The sequence below is a fragment of the Balearica regulorum genome, chromosome 16, assembly GCF_011004875.1.
Source record: "Balearica regulorum gibbericeps isolate bBalReg1 chromosome 16, bBalReg1.pri, whole genome shotgun sequence".
Taxonomy (NCBI): domain Eukaryota; kingdom Metazoa; phylum Chordata; class Aves; order Gruiformes; family Gruidae; genus Balearica; species Balearica regulorum.
In genome coordinates, this window is record NC_046199.1 from 853,443 (window position 1) to 880,935 (window position 27,493).

Below are 27,493 nucleotides of genomic sequence, written 5' to 3' on the forward strand. Positions count from 1 at the left end.
CTGTTCCACTTGCCATCACCCCGAGCCCCAGAGCTCTTTCCGCGGGGCTCCTCTCCAGCCCTCCAGCCTCTCGACCTCCAGTTTGTACGTATACCCACTTGTTGAAGCTATTATCCCTACCAGTTAAAAAGTGGCATAATGAGGAATGAAGGTAGTATCCTAAATTAATATTCCCAGAATATTTAAAACATTTATGAAAAATGCTGTCTGTAAGACTAAATGCTGCAGAGATCTACAGAAGTTGGCGAGTACTGCCATCATTTTATGGAGGGACAAGTAATAACCCCTTCTCTTTTTCTGTAGTCCCAAAATGCAAGTATCTTGTACTGGCAGAATTGTGAAGAACAATAATAAATGTTTATTCACACCCAATCCTTAAACTTCCAGTCTACCTACTCCTCCCGAAAAGCACTGGTGCATTGGCTTCCTCCCAGCGACATCCGTCTCATTCCACCAATCCTTCTCTTACCTTTATCTAAGCATAAAGCTCAGTCACAACAGTTCTACTGCAAAAACAGCACTACCGCTGCGCTTGAACAAAATACCAAGCGAGCTGGGGACTTATTAGGTGCCCAAATTGTTTGAAAAGTTTTACCAGATTAATGGGGGCAGAGAGGGTTCCACAGAAAGAGTAACTCCCGGAAAGGGCAGGGGAAATACCATTCTGGAGTACTCTTATGAGCACACGTTCAAGCCTGCGTGCTGAAGAATAAAAATTCAAGAACATTTTCAGGTCAGTACTGCAATTAAATTTTACCACCTGGCTGTGAGGAAGGCCGAGGCGTTCTTGGCTGCAGCTCAGCACTAGCACCACTTGCCACCATAGAGGAGGGCACATTGCCACTCTGGGACATCATGACAGCCGCAGCATTGCTCATTCTTATTAAACCTTAAAAATAAAAATAAGAATTATCAAGTCCTGCAGTTTTTACATAGAGAAGAATTTTAGATTATTTTTTTTTTTACAAGAAAAAAATTGTATTTGTTAATAAAACATCTCTTTAGACTTTAAGAATTGTTTGTCCGAAATAACCTGAGGACACACACATCTGTCTGAACACTTGGATTCTCTGGGATAAAGCAAACAAGGTCACGCGGAAGCTTTTCCTTTAGCACCAAACCTTTAAGGAGGCTACAGAAGGAAACACTCCCGACTCCTGAATTATTTGAGCCCGACTTGCCACTAAAGTCACCAAGTAATAAGATTTTATCAGTTACACATGTACCAAGGGTTTTGCAAAATCTGATACACCACCTCAGTTACTTTATAGTAAGAGCGAAAAACAGTGTTTCACTTCCACAGGCTGCTATTTTGTACCATGGTTTATGTTGTAGACCTGTTGGTTATATTGTTATATTTATACTGTTTACATTTATATTCTTGACCTGCAGACAGGAAGGGAAGCTCATGAGCCTCACAGTGAAGATCAGAGTAGCCACTTTCAAAGTAAACCCATCTTTAGACATTTTATGTTCCTTCTAAGCACAATGTTTTAACTACTGTTTCATCAGGCTTCCACAGAGGTGAAATGTTATTTCTATTCCTTCTCCTCAGACACACAAGCATTTTACTCTAAATGCTCCCAGATTTTTAACTGCTTTAAATCCTATTTACTAAGATAATAATTTATTTTGCCTTATGATTCAACTATTAAAATAAATTACATAGTAGCTTTCTTTTAATTCTTTATAAAATCTGACTTTTGTAGTTAAAAATTACTTATGTATATACAATGCTCTAAAATGTAGTTTAATAGAACTACACCTCTCTATGAAAATTAATTCTCTAGGATCGGATCTCAAAAGTTTATCAGAAAATAAAGAGAGACTAACAATATCAGTGTCCTGTCCTTCCCATAATTATAATGGATTTAATCTAAAATAGCTTCTTATTGTACACTGAATAAAGGCTTATGCTCATTTTCATAAAGGTAGCAAAACAAAAAACCGTGATTATCTGTGCACGCCAAGGTGAATTCACTATACCAGACTTGTCTTTATGTAAAAAAAAAAAAAAAACCAAACCTAAACCCAAACCCAAAATACCAAAACAAAAACCCAAACCACCAAAACCTCAAAAAACCCCAAAACAAACCAATCTGCCCCACCCAAATCACTCCAGTGTTTGTGGGACAAAACGCAGCCAACTATTCCGTTTACATCATGTCGGATGCGGTTTGACAGTACGGAAACAAGAACACACATTAATTAAAACGGCAATTATAATTCTGCAAACAACAGTTGCTACAATCAGTGAGGTGTTACCATGAGTTTAGTAGCAAATTTCAAAGTGTATAAAGCTGAACAAACAAAACTAAAGGAATTTACCTTGTCCCCCCTGCATGGGAAACCCTGTTTCCATGCGCACGGAGTTGCTTGCTCCCAGGGGCCCGTTGATTCGGACATCTTGGCTTCTGTTTTGAGCTAAAGCTAAATTGATAGCACCTTCCCCTGGAAGTAACGCACAGTTTGGGTGAACTGAATGACGTACAGAAAAACAGAATACAGACACTTTCAAAAGGACATTTAAAAGTTGTCAAGGAAGGAAGAACCAACTTTACCTATAATGCGCACTTTAGGAAGACTGTAACGCATCATACTACCCTTATCTTCTGGATTTCAATTTTAAGAAAAACAAACACCATGACAAGCATTAAATGTCCTTGGTTCCATCCTGACAATTGTCCAGAATGGATATCTTAATTGTGAAATCCACTGAAAACTTGTTTTTAAGGAAGCCTCATATGAAACAATTTGGGAAAAAAAAAATTAGGGCTTGTTTTGCTAGCTAACACTCAAAAAAACATTTTTCAGGAGGTTTCCTGATGCTCAGAGGACTTTCAGCTATCATTTTTATTATTAAACTTATTCTTGAAAGAATAAAAGTCCTGAGCTACCTTTCCACTCAAGTCATTCTCCAAATTACTAAATTAGAAGTTTTGCAACATTGACCAAGCACACAAAGGCGCTTGTTGAGAGTACTTAAATTCAAGCTTAATGCCTTTGGAAGCAAACTAGGTGTGAAATACCTTCAATTTGAACTGAGAGAATTCCCAGGTCACGAAGCTGTTGGTTATTATTCTGAGCCAGAATTCGCAGCCGCTCAGCAGCTTCACGGGGTATATTGAAGGTAACGCGGACACTGTTCCAAGGCTCTATCTTCTGCAGTTTTAACTTGTTGGATTCTTAGAAGAAAAAAAACAGTCAGAGTCAGTGCAAAGGCAGTTTTCAAACACGTATGATAGAATGGTAAAAAAGCAGAGCTGACAAAAAAATGGCTTTGGAAATTATCAGTGCTTAGTCTCAGGTAGGGGAGATTTCCCCAGCACAGATGTACAGTGACTGATACTGCCAGACCACTTCAGGTATTTTATAAAAACTACCCAATTGATAACCAACGCAACAGCCAACACAATCGCTTGAGAATATTCTCAAAAATTGCCTATTCTGTGGATAGACTACTTTGGAAAGATAAGAAAATAGCTAATAAACCAGATTTAGTAAATCTGTTAAGGAACCAGATGGATGTGTGAAAAAACTGAATACAAGAACGAAACCCTCATTCCTGAAATATTTGCCCCACAAATGCTTGTGAAACCGTCCTTTTTTTTGTTGTTTTTGAAGGCCAGAGCCAACAGAGCCCTAGTGGTATTTCATTAATTTCTACCATATTATTTAGTTTTTCTGAAGAGGTATGTTCCATCCACTGCAAAAGCAGCATATTAAAGTCATGCAAAATATTTAGCTGCAGGTTTTCTGACAACCTACTCTACGTACGAGTGTTTCTACGCAGATCGGTCGTTTTAAAAGTAATAGGTGGGAATTAGCAAAAAAAGGTAGGGCAGTCATGTTGGATGTCTTTATCTTAAGTGGTACCTAACTAAATTACTGCTCCACAATGTATTTAAGGGTCATTAAAAATATATTCCTAATACAGGTGTATAAGCTTCCAGTTTCTAGCTTTCTGAAATGGAAGTCCCTTTGAAAACAGTAAACATTGGCCCAAATTCTGATCAGTCAGTTCTTCCACCGTAACATCAGATTTACTACAAGTTTGCTGACTTTGTGATTCTGAAAAACATGTCATTTAAGAATGCCAATAACACATTCCTATTTAGGAATTTCTTGTCCTTAACTGATTCACCAAGTCCCTTCTGCTGCTACAGTAACGGTATTATTAATTTCATCCTCTTTCTACCTATAAACACGTTTTTGGCTGGAGACATGACATGACAGTTTTAAAACCTCCTTTTGTGGAGGTTTGAACAGTCCTATATTTACTGTTATTAATGTTCCACTATTTCACATATAAAAATTGCATTGTCAGTTTCAGTATTTCTAGATATCACTATTTGAGTTTTATCATTTTTCAGCCATTAGATCTGCTAAGTCTAACCCAATGTTATCTACCAACTCAATGTTCTGAATAGCCTGTTCTGCTCTGAATCAATTTAAATAAGTTGTCGTGTGGATAATTTTCAAATTAATTTGACACTGACTTTAAAAATTTGCTTTCTGCTTTCTCAGCTGATGTCTGAATCATGTTTATTAATCCTGCCATTAATATTTATCACAAACCCAGCATGCAGATGCCTCCGTATAACAAAGGCGACTCCGTACAGCTACAGATTGAATTTGCTTCCATTCAAAAACTACTCAGTTCATCTACGGAATTAACACACATCCTTTTACACCAGTAATTCTCTGTTAGTTTTAGATCTAGTTCCAACTGTTTATAAAAATCAGCTCAAAACAGTGGTATTTCTTCACAGTATTTTTGTCTTATCCCAGCTTTTTTATCTCCCCGAGAGATAACAGCAAGGACCCCAACAACAGATGCCTGACCCAGCTGACTACAAAATGGACAGAAAAGAACAAAGTGACACAGAAATTCAGTTGGGTTATTCAGAAGTCACAGGTTATTTTTCTGAAAAAACATTTTACGTTATTGAAGAAAAAAAAAGGCAAAAAAAAAAAAAGCAATGCAATGAACATTTTAAAACCTAAACTAGAAAATTAGTTTTGTTTAAACACAAAGACTGCCTGCCTGAAGAAGTAAGGCAGATTCTTCATTGTACAGTGTGATTTCAAAAGACCAGGCAACAGAAGAGCAGTGTGCTGTGGTGGCAACCTATAGTTATCAGGAAAAGTTTGGGTCACAACCAGCAGAAAGAGGGAGGAGAGGAGTGTACAGGCAATTACGTGGCTTTTAGACTATATGACATCATGCTGAGTCAGGTCAGCACTGCTGCGGTCCCAGTCTCCAAAGCTCTCCTGGTTACGTGCTCCTGCCGCTGCGCTGAGGGCCACCTGCCTGGCTTTATCTATTTCTATAGCAAATGATGTTAATGGCAAGAAATGAAGCCGTTAACCGGACTGGTAAGTAATACCAGATGAGGGGCATCGCTGGGGAGAGGGGAGGGAACACATCACTGATCCAAGCACGCTGACCCAACCATCACAACACGGCACCTTCACTGAGGGAGGGCTGTCTATTAAGAAAGGTTGTACTTGTATGAGCAAGACTACGTAACTGAGCAGCTGTAAGTAATCTCGTATTGTAAGACTCTTTGCAAAGATGCTCAGACAGTGGACAGATGTCTTTTCCAGATGTAGATGTGCTGGTAAAAGATGTTATTGTCCCAAAAGCCTCTTCCCACTCACTTGCTAGCTACACAGCTGTCCCCAGACCTGGGTATGTGAGAGCGCTCCACATCCCTCATCAGAACAAAATAAATCGGGTAGTGTAGGTCAATGTAGCAGCAAAGGGGCAGTAACGTCTTGAACTGACACAGTTACGTGAGAGTGAACCTATTCTCAGATGAACTGCAGTCGTTTTAATTGGATGGTTTTGCCAGTAAAAAACATCTCCTGAGTGGACAAGCCTGGTTTCACTTTCATATAACACAACGGTGTGTAATGGAGAGAAATGAAAGAGAAAAAAACCCAAGTAAAACATGAGAACTGAATAGGAATAAATAAACTCACTAATGACATCAGTTTTGAACAATAAAACCACTGCAGAAACTTGTACTCTGTGTCTCTGAGAAGAACAGCTCCCAAATTCACTAAGAATAACCCCAATCAATCTCACTACAAACTAACTCACTCAAAACCAATATAATCTATTTCTTTGTACAAGCACTCTGACTCCATAAATAAATATTTTAAGGACAGCTGAAAAAACGACAAGAAAGTACATTACCCATGTGTAAAAGGCCAGGCACATTCTTCAATATGATATCTAGTTTCTGCTCAAAGTCTCTGTCACCTATATTTCCTTTAAAAGCTAGAAAGATCGTGGAATCCTCAGGAGCGGCCTCCTGTTGCAGTTCATCTTCCTCCAGTCCTGAATCAAAATCCACCTCTAAGTCTTCCATAGCTGAGGAGTACAAGGAGGCATACGTATCTTTTAAGTTAGGTAGATCATCCAAAACCATTGTTTCCAATGATGGGAGCCTGTCAGACGTTAAGATGATGCTTGGAAGGGAAAAGAAGGGTTATAATAAGTATAATAGTAAGTGTGTAAAGACATTAACCACTGCTTTCAACGGCACATAAGATCACTGACAGAAAAACCTACCTGGTGACCCAATGCTAGGTTCTGCGAGACAAACTGTGCGACTTTGAAAACGGTGGCCATTGCAGTATCCAAGCTGCTCATCCGCTAGAACAGAGAGAAGTGGTTTCCTGACAGAGTCCTGCTGCACGTGACTTAAGGAGTATTCCAGTTGACCTAAATGATAGTCAGGTAGAAAGGAAGGTAGGGGAGGGGAAAAAAATAAGAAGAAAATCAATTACCTTCATCTCCGTGTCATACAGAGGCCAAGCAAGCACCCGGTACCAATTCTGCAGGGCCTGACTGCCAGGAAATTGTAAGACTCACAGCAATAGTTTAATTAGAGAAAGAGAGGAACACCCACCAAGTTTAGTTTTAGGGACTGCAGATGCAATAGGCACTCCTTTGTCCAGCAAAGCAGTAGGAAAGCCATAGCACATATTTACCAGAAGAAATCTAGCATTTTTCAAATATTTTACTCACATCCAGGGAAATCTCAGGCGTACTATGCCTTCTTTCTAAAAGTTTGTAAAGATTTAGGTGTTTCCAGCTGCTTACACACATTACAACCTGAAATTTGCTCCCCCTGTGCTAGCCCACAACTCCCCCCGTGCCCCTGTTGAGCTCGGGTAAGAATGAATTCAGTAAAGCAAGTCACACACCTGATGGTTTTTACTTTATAAAATGTCTAGACTTTGCAATTAATTTTACTTGACATTATGACAGTAATCTAAGCTGTTACGTGTGCAGAAGTACAACCTAAGATAAAAGTTACCCCTACATCTTAGGTGAACAATATCAATATTTAGTTAAAATACGCATTTTTTTCCACTCCAACGCAAGCCGTTACAAGGGCTACGGCACTAACTCCTCCAGGCGAGACCTCTATTCTCACACTCAATGCTTTGCAAGCATTGCTAAAAGATTAAAACCATCTACACCAACAGCCAAAGCTGACATCAAAACCAAAAAAAAAAGGGACCTGTTCCTGACCACCACTGTCAAAAACAAATCAATTCAACAGCCAGGATTGTCAAGACCTCGTAACTCCAAAGCCGTCGGTATTCGGCACAACCCACCCAAAACGTTTAGTTCAGGATGACGTACCCTGGAACGGGATACAGATTGGGGTTTTGGCTGAGGTTCAAGTTCCCAACGCAAATTAAAAGCACAGCTCTGAGATTAAAGGTGAGCTGCCAGAAAACAGCCTTTTTAAATAAAAAACCCATAACTATGTTAGACAAGCTTAGATTGAGCTCTACGTTGTTTGCACGCTCGCCTAATGTTGCTGAAGGGACAATATTACAAATGAAAAAACAAGGAGTCGGAACTCACAAAACACCCTCAGCTTTTGGTCAGGTCTACACACACACTTACTGGGATTTTACAAAATATGGGGGTTTTCTCTCTTACAACCCTACACCACACTAGGCAGGCTACATAGCATTAATGAATAATCACCTATTTTACACAGTTACTCTGTTCATACGCCAGCACCAAGCCTTCATTCTCAAATACGCCTCAAATCTCCAATTAAAAAGTTAATTTTGTCTCACAAGCTCTTCCGCAGTCCTGCAACAGAAAGTAAGTAAAAATGTCTCACAGTCACTGATCTATTCCCACAGTGCTTTCAGAAGTTACTCATTATTACCATGGAAATTAGGAAGATGGGGAATAGAGACAAAAATTTAAAAAATTCATTACCAGGTGAACACGGAGACAATTAAATCTTTCCCCCCCCCGCCCCCCAAACTCCTCACTGCTCAGCTCTGTATCTAAATTACAGGTCTGAGTGTTTGGCACCTCCACTAAGTTAAACTACACCTTCATGTCAGGTGCCCAGAAAATGAGAATGACAATTAACAAGCATCTGTGAAAAGCTGTTTGAATTTATTTTTACACATAATTTCTTGGACATTCTTGGAATTTCTTCCTCTTTCTTACCTGAGCTGGCTTTACACCAGCCAGGAGAGAATTCCTTCTCCCCCTGCATTCCTACATCATTCATTACACACACACTGCAGACTTCAGGGAGAAGGGAGCCAGGAGTCCTACACAAATGATCTTTTTAACAACCAAGCACAGTCACCCTGTGCACTGAATGAGGCAAGCATCCAGTGAAATATAAGCACTATATTTTGAAGAAAAATACATAGAAAATTATTTATCTGAAAATCTTAAGTTTTTGAAGGAGAGGAAATCTCAGCTCAATATACTGGTTCTTAAGTGTTGAAAAAGCACAATTACTTGGAGGGGATGGGGTGTTCCACCTGCAGCAAGAAACACGAGTACTTCTGACAATCCCTGACACCAAAGAAATAAAAATTGCTCTACAAGAACACCAACATTTCAAATCTTTTTTTGAATGGAAGTGTCTGAAGCATCCATCTTCTTTGTGAAAGAGAAGATGACTCCCAGACTGCTCAAACAGTGGTTTAAAGACTTCATGAAAATGCTGCAGCTTAGATCAGATTTCAACAACCTCACTGTGCCAAAATCTGACAGGGTTTGTTGAAATTATGGCCCTTCACGAACACTATTAAAATGCAGTTTGCTAAATCCTAGAGGACCACAGGCCCTGTTTCATTTGACTCAGAAAAATCACAGGACTGCAGGGAAAGCTCGAGTTAAGGAAAAAAGAAAAAAAAAACAAAACAACAAAACCAAACAAGCTTGAGCTTTAAATTTTACTTTCTGGATAAGAACATGTAGCTACAGCTCCCTTTGCATATTTTTTTTTCCACATTACACTCCTCAAGGATCTCTGCTACATCCATCTTCCCCCTCTCCCTCTCAAACAGATGGAGTTCAATTCATTTCTAGACTCAGGTATAATTTATCTCAAGTATGACAGGAGGAAGTAATGATTTGCGAAATCTTCCTCTCCAGGCAGAGCACAGCATGCTGTGCGTCTCGAAACAAATGAATTCCAGCTGCATCCCTCGTCCTAACAAATTCTGTAATCTCCTGGTTATAGGGTTGACGTCCATAAATCATGAGCCAGCATGTGACCGTAATTAGCGTGTACCCTCGCTCAACGCTCTTCCACGTGAACACGAAAAGCCTTTAGCGTAAGCACGCACAGGTAAAACTCAGGTCAATTCAACAATTCCTGTAAAGTGGCTGAAGTCCCAGCGGGGCACAGAGTATCTCTGATGAGGAAGAGCCACACCTGAACTGATCTGCACAATCACAGCACATCTCCTGAACTCGAGCATCCGTGCTCACACAGCAGCACAAAAGGGTCTCTGAATATCATCCTCCATTCAAAGAACATGCACGGCCTCCCTCCTGCCCTTGCACCCTGTCATTTTAGAATTTCCAATTTACTATTTCCCCTTACACAATTGTTTCTGGAAACTCAGAGCAAGTCCAGAGCTACCACGTGGCAAACACATGCCCACGAACCTGGCCTGGGACAGGCTATAGCAGCATTAAAAATGTTATGTCTGTTTACTATAAAGTTAGTCTTATTCAGTATAGTCTGATGATTAAAAATTTGTAACTGAAGTAAGAGAGGCGGGGATAAATAGCCAGATAACGGACTGATAACCAAAATGCATCTGCAGTATGGTACAGGGGCAGGGGGTGGCAGGGGACAGCCCACGAAGACCGGAGAGTCCAAACAGAAGGACACGGCACACCCCATGCTGCTGGGGCTGGAGCTCCCAGTACACTTGGCATACGGATACAACAATTCACCAGCGGAAGCGTGCAAGTCGGAGCCTCTCCAGAGGAAGAATTTGTGCAGGATACAGCTCTGCCACAGCCTAGAGCTGGGCAGATGGACAGCTGCGTCCCACACACGCCATGGGGAACCCAGGCGGCAGTTTGTCATGCCACGTGCCGTCCCCACCAAGGGATCTGATGGTCAAAGGAGGCCTGCAAGACAAACCCAGCGCCGTGGGACGGGGCAGAAACCCTGTCCAGTCCCTGGGAGAGATGGGATTAGAGCAAAATCTGAAACAGCCAGTTGTCACTAAGTGGGGAGCAGCTGAACACTGGAAAGCCAGCCAGCAGGCTCCACCAGATGGAAGTGCTGCTCTGTGGGGTTAAAACAAAGGAAGGGAAAAAAAAGTGGCTTTGTATCCTTATCCCAAGATCTGCTCAACTGATCCAAACTTAAGGTTCTGTCAATTTGTTTCTTAAACAGAACCTGAAACATCTTGCATTGCTTTCTTCTAGCCACTGCGCTACACAAAGCCAGTAAACTAACACAAGGCTTTGTCTGATAACTCGTCCCAGGTTTTCCGCCACACAGTCTATTGATTTACAAGCTGTTTATACATTTCGGGCAACTCAGAATAAACACTTTCACAACTGATGTCACACCAGAACATGCACTCTCTCAAAACAAATATGCAGCAAGCCTAATTAAATAAAAAGCACTAAAAATCCTGCTCTACGCCTGAAAAAGTACTCTTCCAAATTACACAAAAGATTGGAAAGGGTGAGAGCCGAAGGAGGGATGGACTGATGCCCTTCACTAGCAGGTGGCAGAAGTTAGCACTGGGCAAGGTCCTCATCCTCACACTAACAGTTATTTAAAGCTGCAACAGGGAACAGGAAGAAAAATCAGTCCAGAAGTAAGACTACAATCAAATTCCTTGGGGAATCGAGAACTGAGAATGAGGATAAGTCATCCTTGATAGCAGTAGCAACATAATTTCCAAAGGATACAGAACCCTCCTTGCTTCTGCCTTTATTGAAAAAGGGTTCTCAAGCAACTTAATAGGGGGGGAAAAAAAAAAAAAGGAAAAAAAAAAAGCATGTATTGAATAATACACTTGAAAGTTTTCTTATTTCCTTTGTTTTAGGTGCCAGTGAGAAAATACATAAAGGTATTTATTGAGTTTTTCAGGACAGGGATGGAGAAGGTTCAGCATTGCCAGAATACTGCTGAGAAGATGTCTTTCTTTTAATACATAACATATACACACACGCACCCACGCAGGCATACTTTTAAAGTGTACCACCTATAAACCCCAGAAACACTCCGATCATAACACTGTTTTTATTGCAAATTTGTTAACAGTGTGTTATTCTCCTACAACTGTTTTGACCAGTTTGTTGCCTAGCATAGCGATCTTGGAGCTTGTTACATCTGACCGATGAATAAACCTACATACACACAACCATTCTATGACACAAAGATTAAAATGACGTAATTGTTTTTGGCAAAAATACACAAAAAGAACACTTTTTAAACAAATTCTAGACAAGCGTCATACTGTTACACAAGGAGATTAAATAGGGTTAAGAATCACTGTTGTAATATGGAAGAATACCTAAAAATAAACTTAAACATGCAGTAAAATTTCCTATGAAACAACTTAGCTAGGGCAGTTCCAGTAATTTGGAACTTCAAACTTTGGCATTAAAGAGGGGTAACACCACAAAAGTGTCTCAGCCGTCCTCTTTGGGAGGGAGGTGTGAGAACAGCTACAAACCTGCCAGCGAACGCCCGTAACCCCCCACAGCAGACAGGACGGTCGGCTCCGGAGACAGCCCAGCCCTTCAAACACACACACGTGAGAGGCAAGGGCCTATTAGTTGGACAGCAAGGAGGGGAATACATAGAACCAAGAGATATTCAATGCATCATACGCTTATTTCACCTACCAAAACAAATTCCACAACTTCAGTATTTTGTGGCGTGCATCAGGTCTTCAGGTAATTCCAGACTGGCAAACATGGTTAAACAGCAACTGCCACAAACGTAATCCTGAAAGGAAACCATCACATTTCGTCAGACAGTGATGCAAAATAACAAAAATACTGAATACAATAGCGTATACCTTGATTTTTAATACACAGTCTTGCACCAAATCCAACTCTCTCCTTAGTAATGTAAAAGGCACATGTCGCTATATTCAAATGCTAACAGCAAAACCCGAGGATCTGGAAAAATCAACCTTTCATTATAGACAAAACACTGAATACTCCCTTTGGCTGGAAATAACGTTTTATTTTTCTAAACGGGGCAAGTTTTATCTAGAATAACGTATTTAAGTCTTCAGATTAACTCTTCTAGATTAAATTCATCTTCAGAAAAGAGAAACTGGCACAACTCGCATGTACTTCAGCTCATCCTAAGCAGGTGCCTAAACTGGCTCAGGCTAAGCTCGTTCCAGAACCACGTCGCAAGCCCACACGACCACCTCAGATGGACATTTTCATTGCAAGTAGCCAACAAAGTGGGGTGAATCCACCCCCAGAACCTGCTCCTGTTCAGAGTCTCATCAAGCTGCGCTTAAACCTCTCAGGGTAGTGAAAACGCAGCAGCAAAGCTAACGGCTTCAGCGAAAACAAACCACTGCTCCTCAAATCAAGATGATTTATATTAACATCCCAGTGCTGGTTTTCAAGCAAATTTTCTGCTTACATGCCAGCCTGCCCATCAGCGGGGAAGGGGACTACCCAAAACCAAACCGGGAAAGCGGAAAAGGACTCAGAAAGACAAAGCAGACATTTGCTATCTTCTGTCTAGATGACAAAGTAAATCACTTTAAAAGCCTCAGCACTGTGCCACGGCCTTTGTGCTTCTGCCAGCCCAGCAACCCGACGGGAAGCAAAGAGCATTCACGTTAAATCCGATCATACGTGCTTTGTAGCACTTTTCACAGCCATCTACCACTTTTCAACCTCTGGTATCTTCTTGTATTTCTAAATAAGCATTGTAGTTCAAGAAGCAGTATAGTACCGAGTAGAAGACCTGAGCAGCTAAATCATAAGCAGTAACTTTGCTGTTTCCAGCTACATGCAAACCCGCCTAAATACCATGACCGGACACCAAGCTGACAAACAAAACCAAAATCTGAAATATGCAATTTTAATATTGTTTACTAAGTGTAAGCCAAAACTAAAAAAGTTTTCCATGTTCTATAGCTGATACTGCTTTAAATCTATTTTTTTTACCCTTTTTATAAAAGGATGTTCCACGGATATTTTAGACGGCCTAAAACTCAGTCATGTAACAAACTGGCTGGTTATCCCCAAAGCCATGCTAAGAGTTCACGTGAAAGGACAGTCCTTCCTTGCCCAGTAAAAGCTGTTTTCAAAAGGCCTCAAAGCCGACAGAAGTCACTCAAACCTGGCAAGGCAGGGGTAAGAGTCGATATTTGGCCAAAGGGTGGCGAACTGGAGGGAAAAAATCACATGAACTCCTTAGTGCAAGGGACCGAGGGGCTTTCTGTTCCTCCAGTTCTCCCTTCTGAGGGGAAGGTGACCCCCCTCGCCACGGGTGCAGGGTACGAGAGGGTCTGTGCACACAAGAGAGGACTGGCAAAGACGGGCTGCCCTAGCAAGCTCCAGTACGACACTGAGGATGGTCAGCCCGGGCTACAGGGAGAACAAGAATTAACTGCTGCTGTACGCATGAGACGATACCAAATTTGGCTCAAGAAAATAACTAATCAACGTCGGTTCATTAACTCCAACTTTCATTACAGTAAGTTATCCGATAGAGACCTAGAGACCGAACGCATACCTCAGCGGACACCGAGGAATCCATTAAAACAGCCCTGTGAAGCGTTCCAGCTATAGAAAGTTTTGTCCAGAGCTTACGCTTTCCCGAACGTCAAGAAAACAAACCAAGTAAGCGTACGGGAGGGCAGGCTTCATTTGCTCAGGCTGATACAGAGCTGCTCTGCCGCACTCCCACAGCATACAAAACCTAAACCCAAGTGTTTCCAACCAGGAGAAAATTACAGCTTGTTAGAACACAGACGACCTTTTGCAGTGATATCTTGATGTATTTTGACAGCGGGTTTAGCGGAACACTGGTTTGTTAAAGTTTCATAAAGTTTGCTGAAACCCCACAACTCACGCCAAGCTGCAATGGACACGTCTCAGCTGAGCCACTAATTTTTATTTCAGCAGAATTTGACTGCCGAGATCATCAGGGTTGCTTTAAAAAGCAAGATGATAACTCCAGAACGAGTTTCAACTGCAGCTAAGTTAGCCACGTAGAAATTCCCACTTTTGGCAGCCAAGACACCAACACAAGGCGGCCGCCAGTCTTCCCAAGTCCCAAGTTAACTCGGAATCAGCAATTTCCTTGGAAGCTGTAGTCTACGCAGTGTAATATCTGATCAATCCGTTCCCATTACCTGAATTATTACTTTCACATGCTACGGATATTTCCATTTGGAAGAAATACACCATCGCTCGTAACAGAGGAACACTATGACACAGCTTTGCAGTACGGAACTTTTCACACAGACCCATCAATGCAATCAGCAACAAGTAAACTGAGATGCTAGTTAAAATCAGATGCATCTTGAGAAAAACCTACATTTTATCTTGCCTTGGCCATGAGAAAACTCCTTTTCAAGTAGCAATCTATTCATAGTTTGTGTTGTGACAAGCTTGCTCTTTAAAGTTGAATTTAACTGCTGCCAAACCTTTCTGGGCTGATGTGCCTCGCCAAATTCTCAGAGCTTCATAAATGCCGATATAACCAGCCCAGGTATTCTAATGATTACCAGCCCTGAACTAAGATTGGACTGAAAACTGCACCTCTTGCTTATTGCAATATTCTTCCTTATGTAATAAAAGCCTAGGAAATTTCACTAAAGTTTTTAAAATTCTGAAATGTTATAAAGTGTGAAGAAAAGCTTTAAGCTAAACCAAACAGCTTTAAACTAATTCCTTTCATACGAGGCACTCACTAAGGAGGAGATATTTCCTGGACCAAAACCCCAGAATCTGCACATAACAGAAGTAGGTATAGCTTTTGTTAAAATCAGGACTGTTCTGGGAGTTTCCTGATTGTATAAAAACTTGCAGCTTACTTTGTGCTGCTCTGGCTTTTTGGAACAATCAAATTTCAAAAGTGTTATTTATTGTCACTGCTGCTATTAAGAGCCACGTAATCACGGGTCAACTTTGCACCTTCGGATAAAACTAGGATGCACCAGGAGCAGAGAGCAATGCATTCCTGCAGGGACGGGAAGAGCACTCCAAAAAACCCTTAGAAGGAACACCTTCCCATGCTGCAACCAAAAGATGAGGCACTATTTCTTGTCCAGTATTATTCTTAACTGAGCCTCACTAAAAAAAAAACCAACGACCTGGCAATGTTTTTGCCTCGGCAGGTTCAGCTCCTACAGCCACAGTCCCAACACTCACCGCTAACTCCTCGACTTCTCTGGGAGAGAGACCCATCAGAATTGCCACTACGAGCCTCGTATCTCATCTCTCACGTGCTCTCCACTCACTGCCGGGAAAAACGATGTTATTACAGACGCCAAAACTTCCAATTTATCAGGAAGGCAGGCAGAAATAACTCCTCACGTTTTCCTTGTGTCACCCGGCAAGGAGGGAGGCTCGTGAGAGCGTGCCTGCGCACATGTATACGGAACATGGAGGCTTACACCTGCTTCAGTCTCTGTAAGCACTACCCAGAAACCATGAGGAGAAACGCAGTCTCATACCAGCTGTGCAGTCTTGGTAGGTCATTTGATTCTTGAAAGAATAAAAATTCTAAAATTCAAAATATATGCATAGGACTTGGAGAATTTAATAGCATGATTCTTTTGGGGGGGATAACTAGATCGTTCCCTATATCAAACCTAACGTATGGCTCAGGCAACTCAGTATCAGCAACCTCCTGTCCCAAAGTGCTGGTTTACGTGACGACAAATGAACACAGACGAGGCATCATTCATCTCCTGTACTTTTCAATTTTCACACAAGGATGATCCAAACCCCTGGCTATGCTTCAAGACTCAAGCTGGAGAAGCAGGCAACTGTTCTCTCAGCTCCTAAACGACGATGGCTCTCACGAGCTGTGAACCCTCCTTCACCCCAGCTCCCAAACCAGCCACACTCTGACACGCACTGCTCGCCTTTCTTTTTCCCCACACACGTTAAGATGGGTTATTTACTGTGATGCAACCTCAAGGCCACAATACATATGTGACAGAACTAATTTCTTGTTTCTATTTTTAATGACAATAGCAATTTTTGAGGTGCTACTCAGAGCTCAGGTGGGATGCCCTTAACAGCATCGACTGACGACAGAGGACACACTGGATGGAAAATGACTCCCAATGGCCAATGGACTGAGAAAAACTGCAGGCTCCTGGACCTCTGGAAAACTCCCACTACTATCCTTCTGTGTCATCCAAAGCTCAGATGAACTTTCAACTCCAGCAGCATCACTGAAAATACTTTTTTCCTTCCTTCTGATTAGCCAGGACACTAGACAATCTGAGTTTCACATGCCAACTTGAGCCAAGCCTCCGGCCATCAATGTGTATAAACAAGGAACACACTGACTACATCCGTCATCTGCAGCGGGTGGTTCCTGCTGATGAACATAGAATCCCAGACTGGTTTGGGTGGGCAGGGACCTCCCAGCCCATCCAGTCCCACCCCCTGCCATGGGCAGGGACACCCTCCACTAGCCCAGGTTGCCCAAAGCCCCATCCAACCTGGCCTTGAACACTGCCAGGGAGCCAGGGGCAGCCACAGCTTCTCTGGGCAACCTCTGCCAGGGCCTCAGCACCCTCACGGGGAAGAATTTCTGCCTCACATCTCATCTAAATGGACCTTCCTTCAGCTTAAACCCCTTACCCCTTGTCCTGTCACTACACTCCCTGATAAACAGCCCCTCACCATCTTTCCTGTAGGCCCCTTCAGGTACTGGAAGGCCACAGTTAGATCTCCCCGGAGCCGCCTTTTCTCCAGGCTGAACAACCCCAACTCTCTCAGCCTGTCTCCATGGCAGAGGTGCTCCAGCCCTCCGATCAGCTTCGTGGCCTCCTCTGGACTCGCTCCAACATCAGTGATCTGCTCTGGAGGGGACAGCAAAGCTCCTAATAGCGGCATGACAAAACACAAAATATCCGTGGCTTCCCTAAGCAAAGGTGAGCTGCTCATCCGGCTAACGGATGGAAAAGATCTCACGTGGAGTTTGGCGATGCATCCTCCCTGCCTCAGGTCTGCGCCATCTAGGCTTACTTCTCCTTCTGCCCCTTAACTTTTCCCAACCCTACGCCTTCCCTCCCATCACTTCTGCTCTACTCCAGAGTTAAGGAACAAGTTTATGCTCGAGCACAGTTTCTGCAATACACGGGGTTAAGGCTTGCTGTTCAACGCTCTCCGCACCAGCAGGCGTTCTGCTCGCTCGTAGTCCCTCTACGCCGCGGCATTTGTATTTCTCAATAGAGACCACATGATTTTGAAACAGACACCACCATCACGCCTGCTGCCCTTCAGAGGTACACTAGTGACCTGTAAAATTTCCCTATTCCCAATCAAACTATTACAGCCACGTTAACTCTTCGCTATCTTCAGCGCCAAACCCTTTGCCATCGCAAACCTATCAAACCTAGCACGTCTGCGTAGCTCAGGTGTAACTCCAGCTTCCATCCAAAAGCAATCAATACGGTATTAGAAAATAAAAATATACTGTAAATCTGTTTAACAGTTATCGGTTTGAAATATTTAACGTCTACTACAAAGGCATGCTATCTTTGAGAGTATCATACTTAAACAAAGAGCGGCATTACAATTGTTCAGCAGAATTTACCTCTACTCATATTTTCAAGTGTTTAAGCCACTGAAAAACTGCAACACTAACACGGAGTTCAGAGATGCACGGCGGAGCTGGATTTCTCCGGTATCCCCGCACACAATTGCTTTTTATTTTAAGGAAGCACCTTTTTTTTTTTTTTACTAGAATAGTGTAAAATTACTGCATCAGTTGGAAGCCTGTTGTATACAACTCCTCCCTCCAACTCCTACAGAAGAACAGCCCTTGGGGAGAGAACGGCTAGGAGTTTTTCCAGCCAAAATCCAAAGCCTGATGGAAAACCCTTCGGTAGGTTGAAAATATTAATAAATATCATTTCTCAGCAGAAGATCAGGTCTGTGTACAGCCTCCCCCGCATTCATTTTATTTTTTCTCATAGGGGAGTCAGGATACCGCACTCCTGTGAAAAATTTCCCGGTAAAGCCAGTTAACTTTCAAAGAAAGCCACGTGGCTCAGCGAGTATTTGAAGAGCGCAGGAATTTCTAGCAAACACCTTGCTGTCTCGCTGCAGGTCGTGCGTTTAGTCCGGTGGCTCCTAGACCTGGCCATTTTGGATACGTGCCCGCAGACCTTTGTTTCTCTCTCCGCAAGATGCATAGAAAAGCCGGGAACGCTTGCTCTAAGTGGAAAAGAGCTGCTAAATCCAAAAGTTGTGGTCGTTACGCTTGGTGACCTGTTCTGAAAACGACAAATTTGTTCTCTGTGGTTGTTTTCTCAGGTGGGAAATAGTGAAACATGCTTTAGCTAAAGAACCAGCCAGAAAGACTACAACGCACGATAATTATAAATACCAACGAGAGGCACCGTCTTTCCTCTAATAAAATTCAAATGAGAAAAGTTTCCCTCGAGTTTTCAGTTAGGGGAACGAGGCACAAACGTGCGTTGTGCGGAAGCGGAGGGGTTACGAAGAGCCAAAGCTCGTAAAGCTCCAATTTGCAGCCAGCTTTCAGAACCACGCCGAGGCGAGCGCCACGAAAGCTCTCTGCTTCCCGTTCCCCGAAGAAGGCTGAAGGAATCGGAACCCCGAGTTCTCCGAGACGTTCTAAAAGTAGATGAAATGTAGGGAAACGCAGAAATGAAACTGAGGGACTAAGTTAAGAAACCTTTCCCTGACGGCTTTTAGGAGTTACGGAGGAATTCAAACAAAAGCTTGGGTTCGAAGAAACGTCAACGCATCCTCGCTGACATCTTACAAAGACGTCAATGCCCGCGTGAGGTCAGGGCTGAGGAACTAAAATCAGAAACAACGTCCCAAGTCAAAAAGAAGTTCCCGGGGCTGACAGCACCGCGACCGCCCGCCGCTGGCTCGGGAACGCTTTCCTGCCCCGGGAAGGAGCGAGGAAGGGCGCGGGGCCGAGCCACCACCGCGACCGAGGGCGCGGGGCCCGTTTCAGGGTTTAACGGGTTTGGATTCGAGCGCCGGGGGAAACGGGGCCGGTTCAGCGGCCACCCCGGCGGGGCGGGGGCAGGCTGCAGGCCGCGGCCGAGCGGGCTCACCCGGCGCCGGGGCGGCCAGGCCGCGGCCCCCCCCCCCCGCCCCTACCCCCGCCGCAGCTCGCTGACAGGCTCCCGCCGAGGAGCCCCGCGGATCCCGGCCCGGCCCCGCGGGGCGCTTCGCCGGCGGCGGGCCGGGTCCACGCAGCGCTTCGCGCCCCGCCAGGCCCCGCTGCCCCTTCCCGCCCGGCCTGCGGCCCGCGCCCCGCGCCCCGCCGCACCGCGGGCCCGGCCTGCTCCCTGCCCGCGCCGCCGCCGGCGGGACGCCGCTTCCGCCCCCACCGCCTCTGTCACGCCCGCCGCCGCCGCCGGGTCCCCGCGGGTGGCGGAGAGGCCCGGCCGAGGACCCGCCCCGCCCTCACCTGGCGCTGCCGCCGCTGGTGGCGGCCGCGGTGGCGCCGCCGCTGCCGCCGCCGCCGCCTCCGCCACCACCGCCGCCGCGCCCGCGCCGCGAGCGCGCGCAGGAGGGTGGGGACCGCCTCGGCGAGCGGGGGCGCGCGCGAGGCCCGCCGGGGCGGGGAGGGGGGGGCGGGGGGGTGGGGTGGGGGGGGGGTCGCGCTCGGCCCGGGGACGCCCGGGACACCCCGCGCAAGGCCGGCGCCGCTCCGCCTCCCCGGCACGTGACCCGGCCCGCCCCGCGCGCGCCTGCGTCCGAGCGCGCGGAGCTTGAGCGGGGGGGGGGGGGGGGGGACGCGGCGCCCCCGCGCGGGGGGCCGGGACGCGGGTGGGTCGGAGCGGAGCGGAGCGGGTCGCGTCCTCGGCCGGGGCCCGGGCTGGCACCCGGGAGTCGTGTGTCCGTGTCGTCGTCCCGCCCCCGCTCCGAGGGGCTCTGAGCCCTCACCCGCGCGCGGCGGCCTCCCACGCGGGGAGGGGTGCCGGTCCCCGTGGGGAGGGCGGGGCCCCTTCCCCGCGTGGAGCGGGAACGGCCGCGCCCCCCGCCTCAAAGGAGGAGTCGTTCCCGTGGGGACATCTTGTCTCCTCCGCCCTGCCCGGCCCACGGGAGGAGGAGCCCTTCCCGCGGGGAGCGGCGGCACCGGCGGCTGCGGGGACGGACGGGCGGGTGTCCCTGCACCGGGGGGGGGGGGGGGGGGGGGGGGGGGGGGGGGGGACGGACGGACGGACACACACGACCCCACGGGAGAGGCACGCGCCGGCCTCGTGGGAGCCTCCACGCGTGGGAGGGGCGCCGGGCGGGGCCGGCCGTGGGGCTGCATCCGCTGCCGGGAGCAGCAACCAGGATTTCCTGGGGGGGGTTCAGGCCGCGCAGGCCTTCAGGCGTCACAGGAAGCTGCGCGCGGCGCGGGCCGTGGCGCTGCGGGGGTGCGTGGGGAGCAGCTTGGCGGGGGGGTCCCGAGCCCCGGGAATTCTGTTGAGTTCTCCCGCGGGGGAGACGGGAAAGAAGCCGGCGAGTGACCCGCCGCGGGTTCAGCAAAGGCCGCAGCGCTGAATTTAGACTAAACCCGTGTGGATGGGGTTAGTGACCGGCCCCGCTGGCAGCCCCGCCGTCCCCCGTGGGCGCCGCTCGCTCCCCACAGAGCCCCCTCCGCACACGGGGGGTCACGGCGGGTCCCCGCCGAGCGGCTTGCGGGGCACGGAGCCCGCCGCTTTGTCTCTGCCTACAAACCTGTATTGACAGGAGAAATGATAAACTGACATAAAAAGACAGCGGCCCTGCAGACACGTCTGATCTTCCCGCCAGCCATCGCTTTAAGCAGAAAGCTCTTACCTGGCGGCGGTAAAGAAAAGAAATGTGATTAACCGTTACAGGCCGGTAAAATAATCTGTAGTCCTTTGTGGGAAAAATCAAGACTTCGGGCCTGCAAAAATACGTATAATTAACGTCAGTAACTGGAGTGGGTTCTGCTGGCTTCAGGAGGTGCAGTGGAGCTCCCCCGGCACTGGCTTTCTGCAGATTACTGCAGGATAAATGGCATGAAAAGAGGAAAACCTTTTTTTCAATTATTTAGGAGAACTTTTTAATTACAACAATCCCACATCTCGTTTGTCACTAGAGCTCGCAACACAGAAAAAAAATCTTTTTTTAAGTGCATACACTTAAAATGCATACATACAAATGCATTCCATAAAAAAAAATTCAACAAAATAATGAGCATCATGGTTAGTATATTAATATCTCAATAATTAAATATGGTTGGTGTGTGGAAAGCTGCAAGCAGGTTGCTTGTTTCCTTCGCGTTTGCAGCTCCAAAGCTCCCTGCCGGCAGGCAAGCCCGGAGCGGTTCTTGACTAAGGGGTTGTTCTGCTGGTGCCCATCTCTGTTCCCGTCCTCCCCCGTTTCTGGGGCAGGGACCCCACGCCCAGCACCCCTCCGGAGTGCTCGGACAAGGGAGAAGCCCTTCTCGAGCCCCGGGAGACCCTCAGAGGTGTCAGCCGCGGAGACGGGGCGTCAGTCGCAGGATGGCGGCGAGGAGCGTTCCTTACGTCTGGCCGTGTCTCAGGGAGTTTCTGTTTGGCGGGGATGGTGCCCACGCTTTGCCTTCCTCTGCTCCTGTCCGCTGAGACGGGCTGGAGACACGAGGACCCCGAGAGAAGACTTCTCCCGTACCCCAGAATTACCTTTCTTCCCCGCTTGTCTTCGTGCTTTCCTTTATTTCAGGAGACGCTTCTTAAGCTGCATTTCACTTCCTCCTCCTCCAGCCTCATCTTCCCCAAACGGCTCACGCGCTTCCCGCTCCGGAGCAGTTCGATCGGAGTGCCGCTTCCGAAACCTCCCCGTGTTTCCCACCAATGCGGCTGTGCTTGTCTTGCAAGATTGTCCTTCAGGTTTTTTGTACGCTTGGTTTTGTACGTATTATCTCCGCTTGGCACACCTCGTACACCACAGCAAACAAGAACAAGCAGAACACGATTTTTGAAAACCCGGATTCTCTGGAAGCACGACGCTGAGGTACCTCACTACGATCTGCCCCAGCCATCCGAGCGCTGTGCCTTTCTGACTGGCTTTGGGAGCCCCCATGCGCGTAAACCTCCCTGTGCCTCATCGCACGTGGAGTCTGCAAACAAGCCCTTCCTTCGTTAGCAGCTCGGTGCCTCGTACATCCACTTGGCACGCTGCAGCACGCTGCTTCTGCTGGCTTTTCCTTATGCTTCCGCTCACCGCTGGGAAAGGCCAGGCCTGGCACAAACTCCGCATGAGTAAAATTAATCCCCGTTCTCTCAAAGTAGCTTGGCCGCAAGCGTAGGGAGGTAAAGGGACGGGGAGCTGAAGGGACGCCAGGGTGACAGGATGCGACCGAGGACCCTTCTGAGGTACCTCTGCTTCAGACCGGCGGCTGGAGGAACCCGAAGTGGGTTTGCCATCCCGCGTTCTGCGGCTAGCGAAAGGCGTGTGGCTCACCGCCCGCCGACGTGTGCGGCAGGGCGCTGACAGGCACCTGGCAGTGGGGAGAAGGGAATAAGGTGACGTGGGGGGCTATGAGGGGGAAGAAACATGGGACGGCTCGAGCGCTGCCGCCCTGGCATCCTGCCGCCCGCGCGTGCAGGCGCATCTGCAGCGAGGTGCACTGCGAGCAGGTCTCCAGAGCTGAGACCATTGCACAGCCTGGATCCACGCAGTGTAGCTTAAAACGTTTCTAGATCTCACCTGGCCTCTGTGCACCATAAGTGAGACAAGAAATTTCTGGGGGGCTAGATCTATCCGTCATTCTGTGTTTGTGGAGAGCAGACCCTGTTTTGGTTTGGATTCTGAAGCTTTGCTGCAAAACAAGCGACACACTAATACAGCGTCACCGGGAGAGAAGGAGAGCTACGTACAGCAGGCAGAGACAGCTGGTTGAGCTGCCCCATTGTCCGCAAACAGATCAGAGAAATGCGTTTGAGATCACGACAATCAGAATCGTGGTTATATTTACATGCATTTTCCTGTGACAGTATTTTCAAAGGAAGGGTGTTATACCAAAAAGTAGGTAGAGTCATGACCAGCTTTAGAGTTTTCCAAATTTTAACAATGACTTGAACAAAATAATTTCTCCTCTAATACTGGTACGATGCTCGCTTAGAGAGAAGGAAGGGAGACCTGTTGCATTGCAGTCACAATCACTTTTCATCTGGGATTTTGTTAAAATTGAGTGTGGCAAGAAAGAGAGACGTGGGCAATTGGCTACGGACATGATAGACAGGGTGGGGTATGCAGGAGTCATAGAATCCCAGAATCCCAGACTGGTTTGGGTGGGCAGGGACCTCCCAGCCCATCCAGTCCCACCCCCTGCCATGGGCAGGGACACCCTCCACTAGCCCAGGTTGCCCAAAGCCCCATCCAGCCTGGCCTTGAACACTGCCAGGGAGCCAGGGGCAGCCACAGCTTCTCTGGGCAACCTCTGCCAGGGCCTCAGCACCCTCACGGGGAAGAATTTCTGCCTCACATCCCATCTCCATCTCCCCTCCTGCAGCTTCAGGCCATTCCCCTTGGCCTGTCACTCCCTGCCCTTGGCACCGGCCCCTCTCCAGCTTTCCTGGAGCCCCTGCAGGGACTGGAAGGGGCTCTAAGGTCTCCCCGCAGCCTTCTCTTCTCCAGGCTGAACAACCCCAACTCTCTCAGCCTGTCTCCATAGCAGAGGTGCTCCAGCCCTCTGACCATCTCCGTGGCCTCCTCTGGACTCGCTCCAACAGCTCCATGTCCTTCTTGTCCTGGGGACCCCCGAGCTGGACGCAGCACTGCAGGGGGGTCTCACCAGAGCGGAGCAGAGGGGCAGAATCCCCTCCCTCGACCTGCTGGTCATGCTGCTGGACACGCAGCCCAGGACACGGGTGGCTTTCTGGGCTGCCAGCGCACATTGCTGGGTCACGTTGAGCTTCTCATCCCCCAAAACCCCCAAGTCCTTCTCCTCAGGGCTGCTCTCAATCCGTTCTCCACCCAGCCTGTAGTTGTGCTTGGGATTGCCCTGACCCATGTGCAGGACCTTGCCCTGGGTCTTGTTGAACTTCATGCGGTTCGCACAGGCCCACCTCTCCAGGTCCCTCTGGATGGCATCCCTTCCCTCCAGCATGTTGATCATACCACACAGCTTGGTGTCATCAGTAACTTGCTGAGGGTGCAAGAGAGGATGAGAGTCATCCTCTCCTCCTCGGCCCTGAGGAGAAGGAAAGGTGAGAGCCGGCAGTGGGGAGCCCTGGCCATGCCGGGGACAGTCCTGGTGGAGGATGGGTGACATCTGCCCAGCAGCTGTTGCCCAACGGGACATTCTCCGCAGGCATCAGGGTCGGCTCTGCCAGGACAATCTGCATCTAGAAATGCTGCGGCCACTGGAGGGCCCTTCTTGTGCAGCGTGTTTCAGCGCTGGGCTGCTCCTACTCCACGGGCTGTTCTGCCCCCCGCACAGATGTTTCCTGCCTCTCTGAATCCAGCCCTGCCTGTCAGAGCTCTCCTTTCCCTGGAGATGTCCATCACTGAAGTACGGAAGATCTTTCCAAAACCGCTATGATGAAAATACCTGGGTGCTACAGGAGTTCCTCCTGCTCCACCTGATTCTTTGCAAAACCTTACAAAACCTTCAGTGGTTTTGATGTGTTCACGAAAGACATGCAGGTTTCATCCCTGGTGTTTACCAAGGCCCGAGTGCCCTTCCTCTCCAACAAGTCGGTGTCTGGGATCAGTCCGTGGAAGCCTGTCGAGCTGTGCAGCGCGTAGAAGGAGGCTCTGAGATGGTCCAGCCCAGAGGGTCCAGCTCCCCGGCTGACGCTGAACAGGCGCTTTCGGGCTCACCGCCCCAGCTGAGGGACCCTCAGGGAGCCGCTGGCAGAGCTGGAGCAGAGCTGCAGGATGCTGCTCGTCATCCCTGGAGACTGGGGACCTGATCCTGCCGCCCCCTGCCCTCACCTGCCCTGGCAGCCCCCGGTCCCCCGAGGCACGGAGAGAGGCACGCTGCCGGAGCTGCTCGCTGGCGCACAGAACCACCCGGTGTGCCCAGCGCTGCTCTTCAGCTGGTGTCACGCCCAGGGTCAGCAGGGGACCCCCGGCCCTTCCTGTGCCAGGGGCTGCGCCAAGCCGCACCGGCAGCGTGGCTCCCACTGCCCCGCAGCACCTGCCCGCACGCAGGCCGGTGGGAGCGCGGCGGCTCCAGTCCCTCAGTGTCTGGGCACTGAGTGGGACAGTGGTGGGAACAAAACGGTGCGGCTGGGGGGCTGGAGCATCCTCGTCCCCCCAGCCGCAGGACAGCAGCACCGACTTCTGCCTCGCCCCCCCTTTAGGCTTTTACACACAGCGATCAGCGCTTGATGCACAGGGGCGACCAGCAAAGCACGGCTTGTTTCCTGTGCTCGTGAGTGGCATCGAGCCTCTGTGAGAAATATCGATACATTGAGCTAACGACGGCAGAGCCCGTCTCCCGATGTAAAAACCAGTGTATGTCGATGGGGAGCGATGCAAATGTGGGCAGAGACAAGCTGATCGTGTTCCTAATAGTCACAAATGCATCTTTTTTTTTTCTTTTTTTCTTTGTTCAGTTTTATTTTGTTCCTTTAAAAATTTTCGTTATTGTTTTTCTCAGCCACTTTATATTTTGTATTTTGCGTTCTGAGCTCCTCACCGACACTTTCATGCAGAAGTTTCAGGACAAATTCTGCTTCAGAGCCGTTAGACGTCGGTAATAGCTGGGCTGAAATCAATGCAGTTACTCTGCGCACACACATCTCCAGAATACGGCCCTTTATTTCACAATGTCTATCTCACCCGTACAGGAGGAGACGTCGGGTGTTTCGTGGTACCTCACATTAAATTCATCGAATCTCATCCCAACAGATGGACTCAAAGTATCAGAGACACCGGGCCAATTAGCAGATTAAAGGTTTCCGTATTGAATACATATGCGCTATACTGACGCCGTTTTTAAACAGAGAAAATGGGAAATGATTCAAAATACCTTTACTTCCCTTAGCCATGACCTAGGGGCCTAAGTCCCATCTTCCAATTATTTTAAATTTTCTCTTTTTTCGCAACATAGGCCATGATCCAGCAGAGCACTTAAGAACATGCTTTATTTTAAGATTTTGAATTGCTGTGAAATTGTACTTTGGGGTGTGTAAGTGCCCTTTTGAATCAAGACCAGAGTCTTTAACTCCCAAATGAACACAGAGTTTCCAGCATCAGAAGTGAGTTGGTGAATTAATAAGGAGGAATTTTATCTTTCAAAGTGTTTTGTGATATTCCATGCAAGGTACTGAAGTGACGATGACCTGACCACTTATTTTGCAGCTGTGCACAGTAAAACCTCTGCGCCTGAGAGACAGATCACTGCTGTACCGTACCAGAAACCCCCAAATTTCCACCAGTGAGATTCAACACGCAAAACGGCATCCTTCCCTTCCCAGGAAACCCGAGGAGGTCTGCTCCGAGACACGTAAAGTTTTATGAACTTTCCGACTTCAGGAAGTGACCAACTCTAGTGCTGATGACTGAAAAATAGATAGATTTGATGTCCCTGTGGTGAAGAAAGTCTCTTTTTGCCCTATGGGCGTGCGGTGGCACAGAAGATGACTTCCCAAAGGCAACGCTGAACTTCCCCCCGTCTCTCAGCTGAGGCCATTGAGCATTTCTAACAGAAAACACCATCGCTGTTCCCGTCTGCTAGGTAGCTGCCGTGCTCTTCTCACGGGTGGCTGCGCCTCAGCGGAGCATAAAAGCATCTCTGTCCTTCCCGGCGCTGCGTGCAAGGCTTCACATTAAGGTGCTTTGAGATCCTGGGCTGGCAGGTGGCAGGAACGATTAATCCGATTATCTGCCGCAGCGCCCCGACCACCCCAAAACGACCCGCACGCTCCCCGCGTCAAATGGCGACGAGCGTTAGGAGGTGCGTTACAAACAGATGGGTGTTGCGGGATCCCTCGGGAGCAAGGTTGGGGGTCACCGGTGTAATCATCAAATGAAAGACCAAGACAACCA

At 47.6% G+C, this 27,493-nt stretch overlaps 1 protein-coding gene across 2 annotated transcripts in view; it reads right to left on the minus strand.

Annotated features, from left to right (window-relative positions):
* NCOA6 (nuclear receptor coactivator 6) overlaps nucleotides 1-20,103 on the minus strand; it is a 47,735-nt gene extending 27,632 nt beyond the window's left edge. For both annotated transcript variants that reach the window (XR_012838040.1, XM_075768746.1), the window contains exons 1-7: nucleotides 19,959-20,103; nucleotides 12,182-12,284; nucleotides 6,584-6,736; nucleotides 6,206-6,480; nucleotides 3,030-3,185; nucleotides 2,329-2,451; nucleotides 761-889 (exon numbers count right to left, since the gene is read on the minus strand). Coding sequence is in view for 1 of the 2 variants with exons in the window: in XM_075768746.1 (XP_075624861.1) it covers nucleotides 761-889; nucleotides 2,329-2,451; nucleotides 3,030-3,185; nucleotides 6,206-6,440 (643 nt within the window). In the remaining variant the exon portion in view is untranslated. The remainder of the gene's footprint in view (nucleotides 1-760; nucleotides 890-2,328; nucleotides 2,452-3,029; nucleotides 3,186-6,205; nucleotides 6,481-6,583; nucleotides 6,737-12,181; nucleotides 12,285-19,958) is intronic.
* Nucleotides 20,104-27,493: the final 7,390 nt, after the last annotated feature.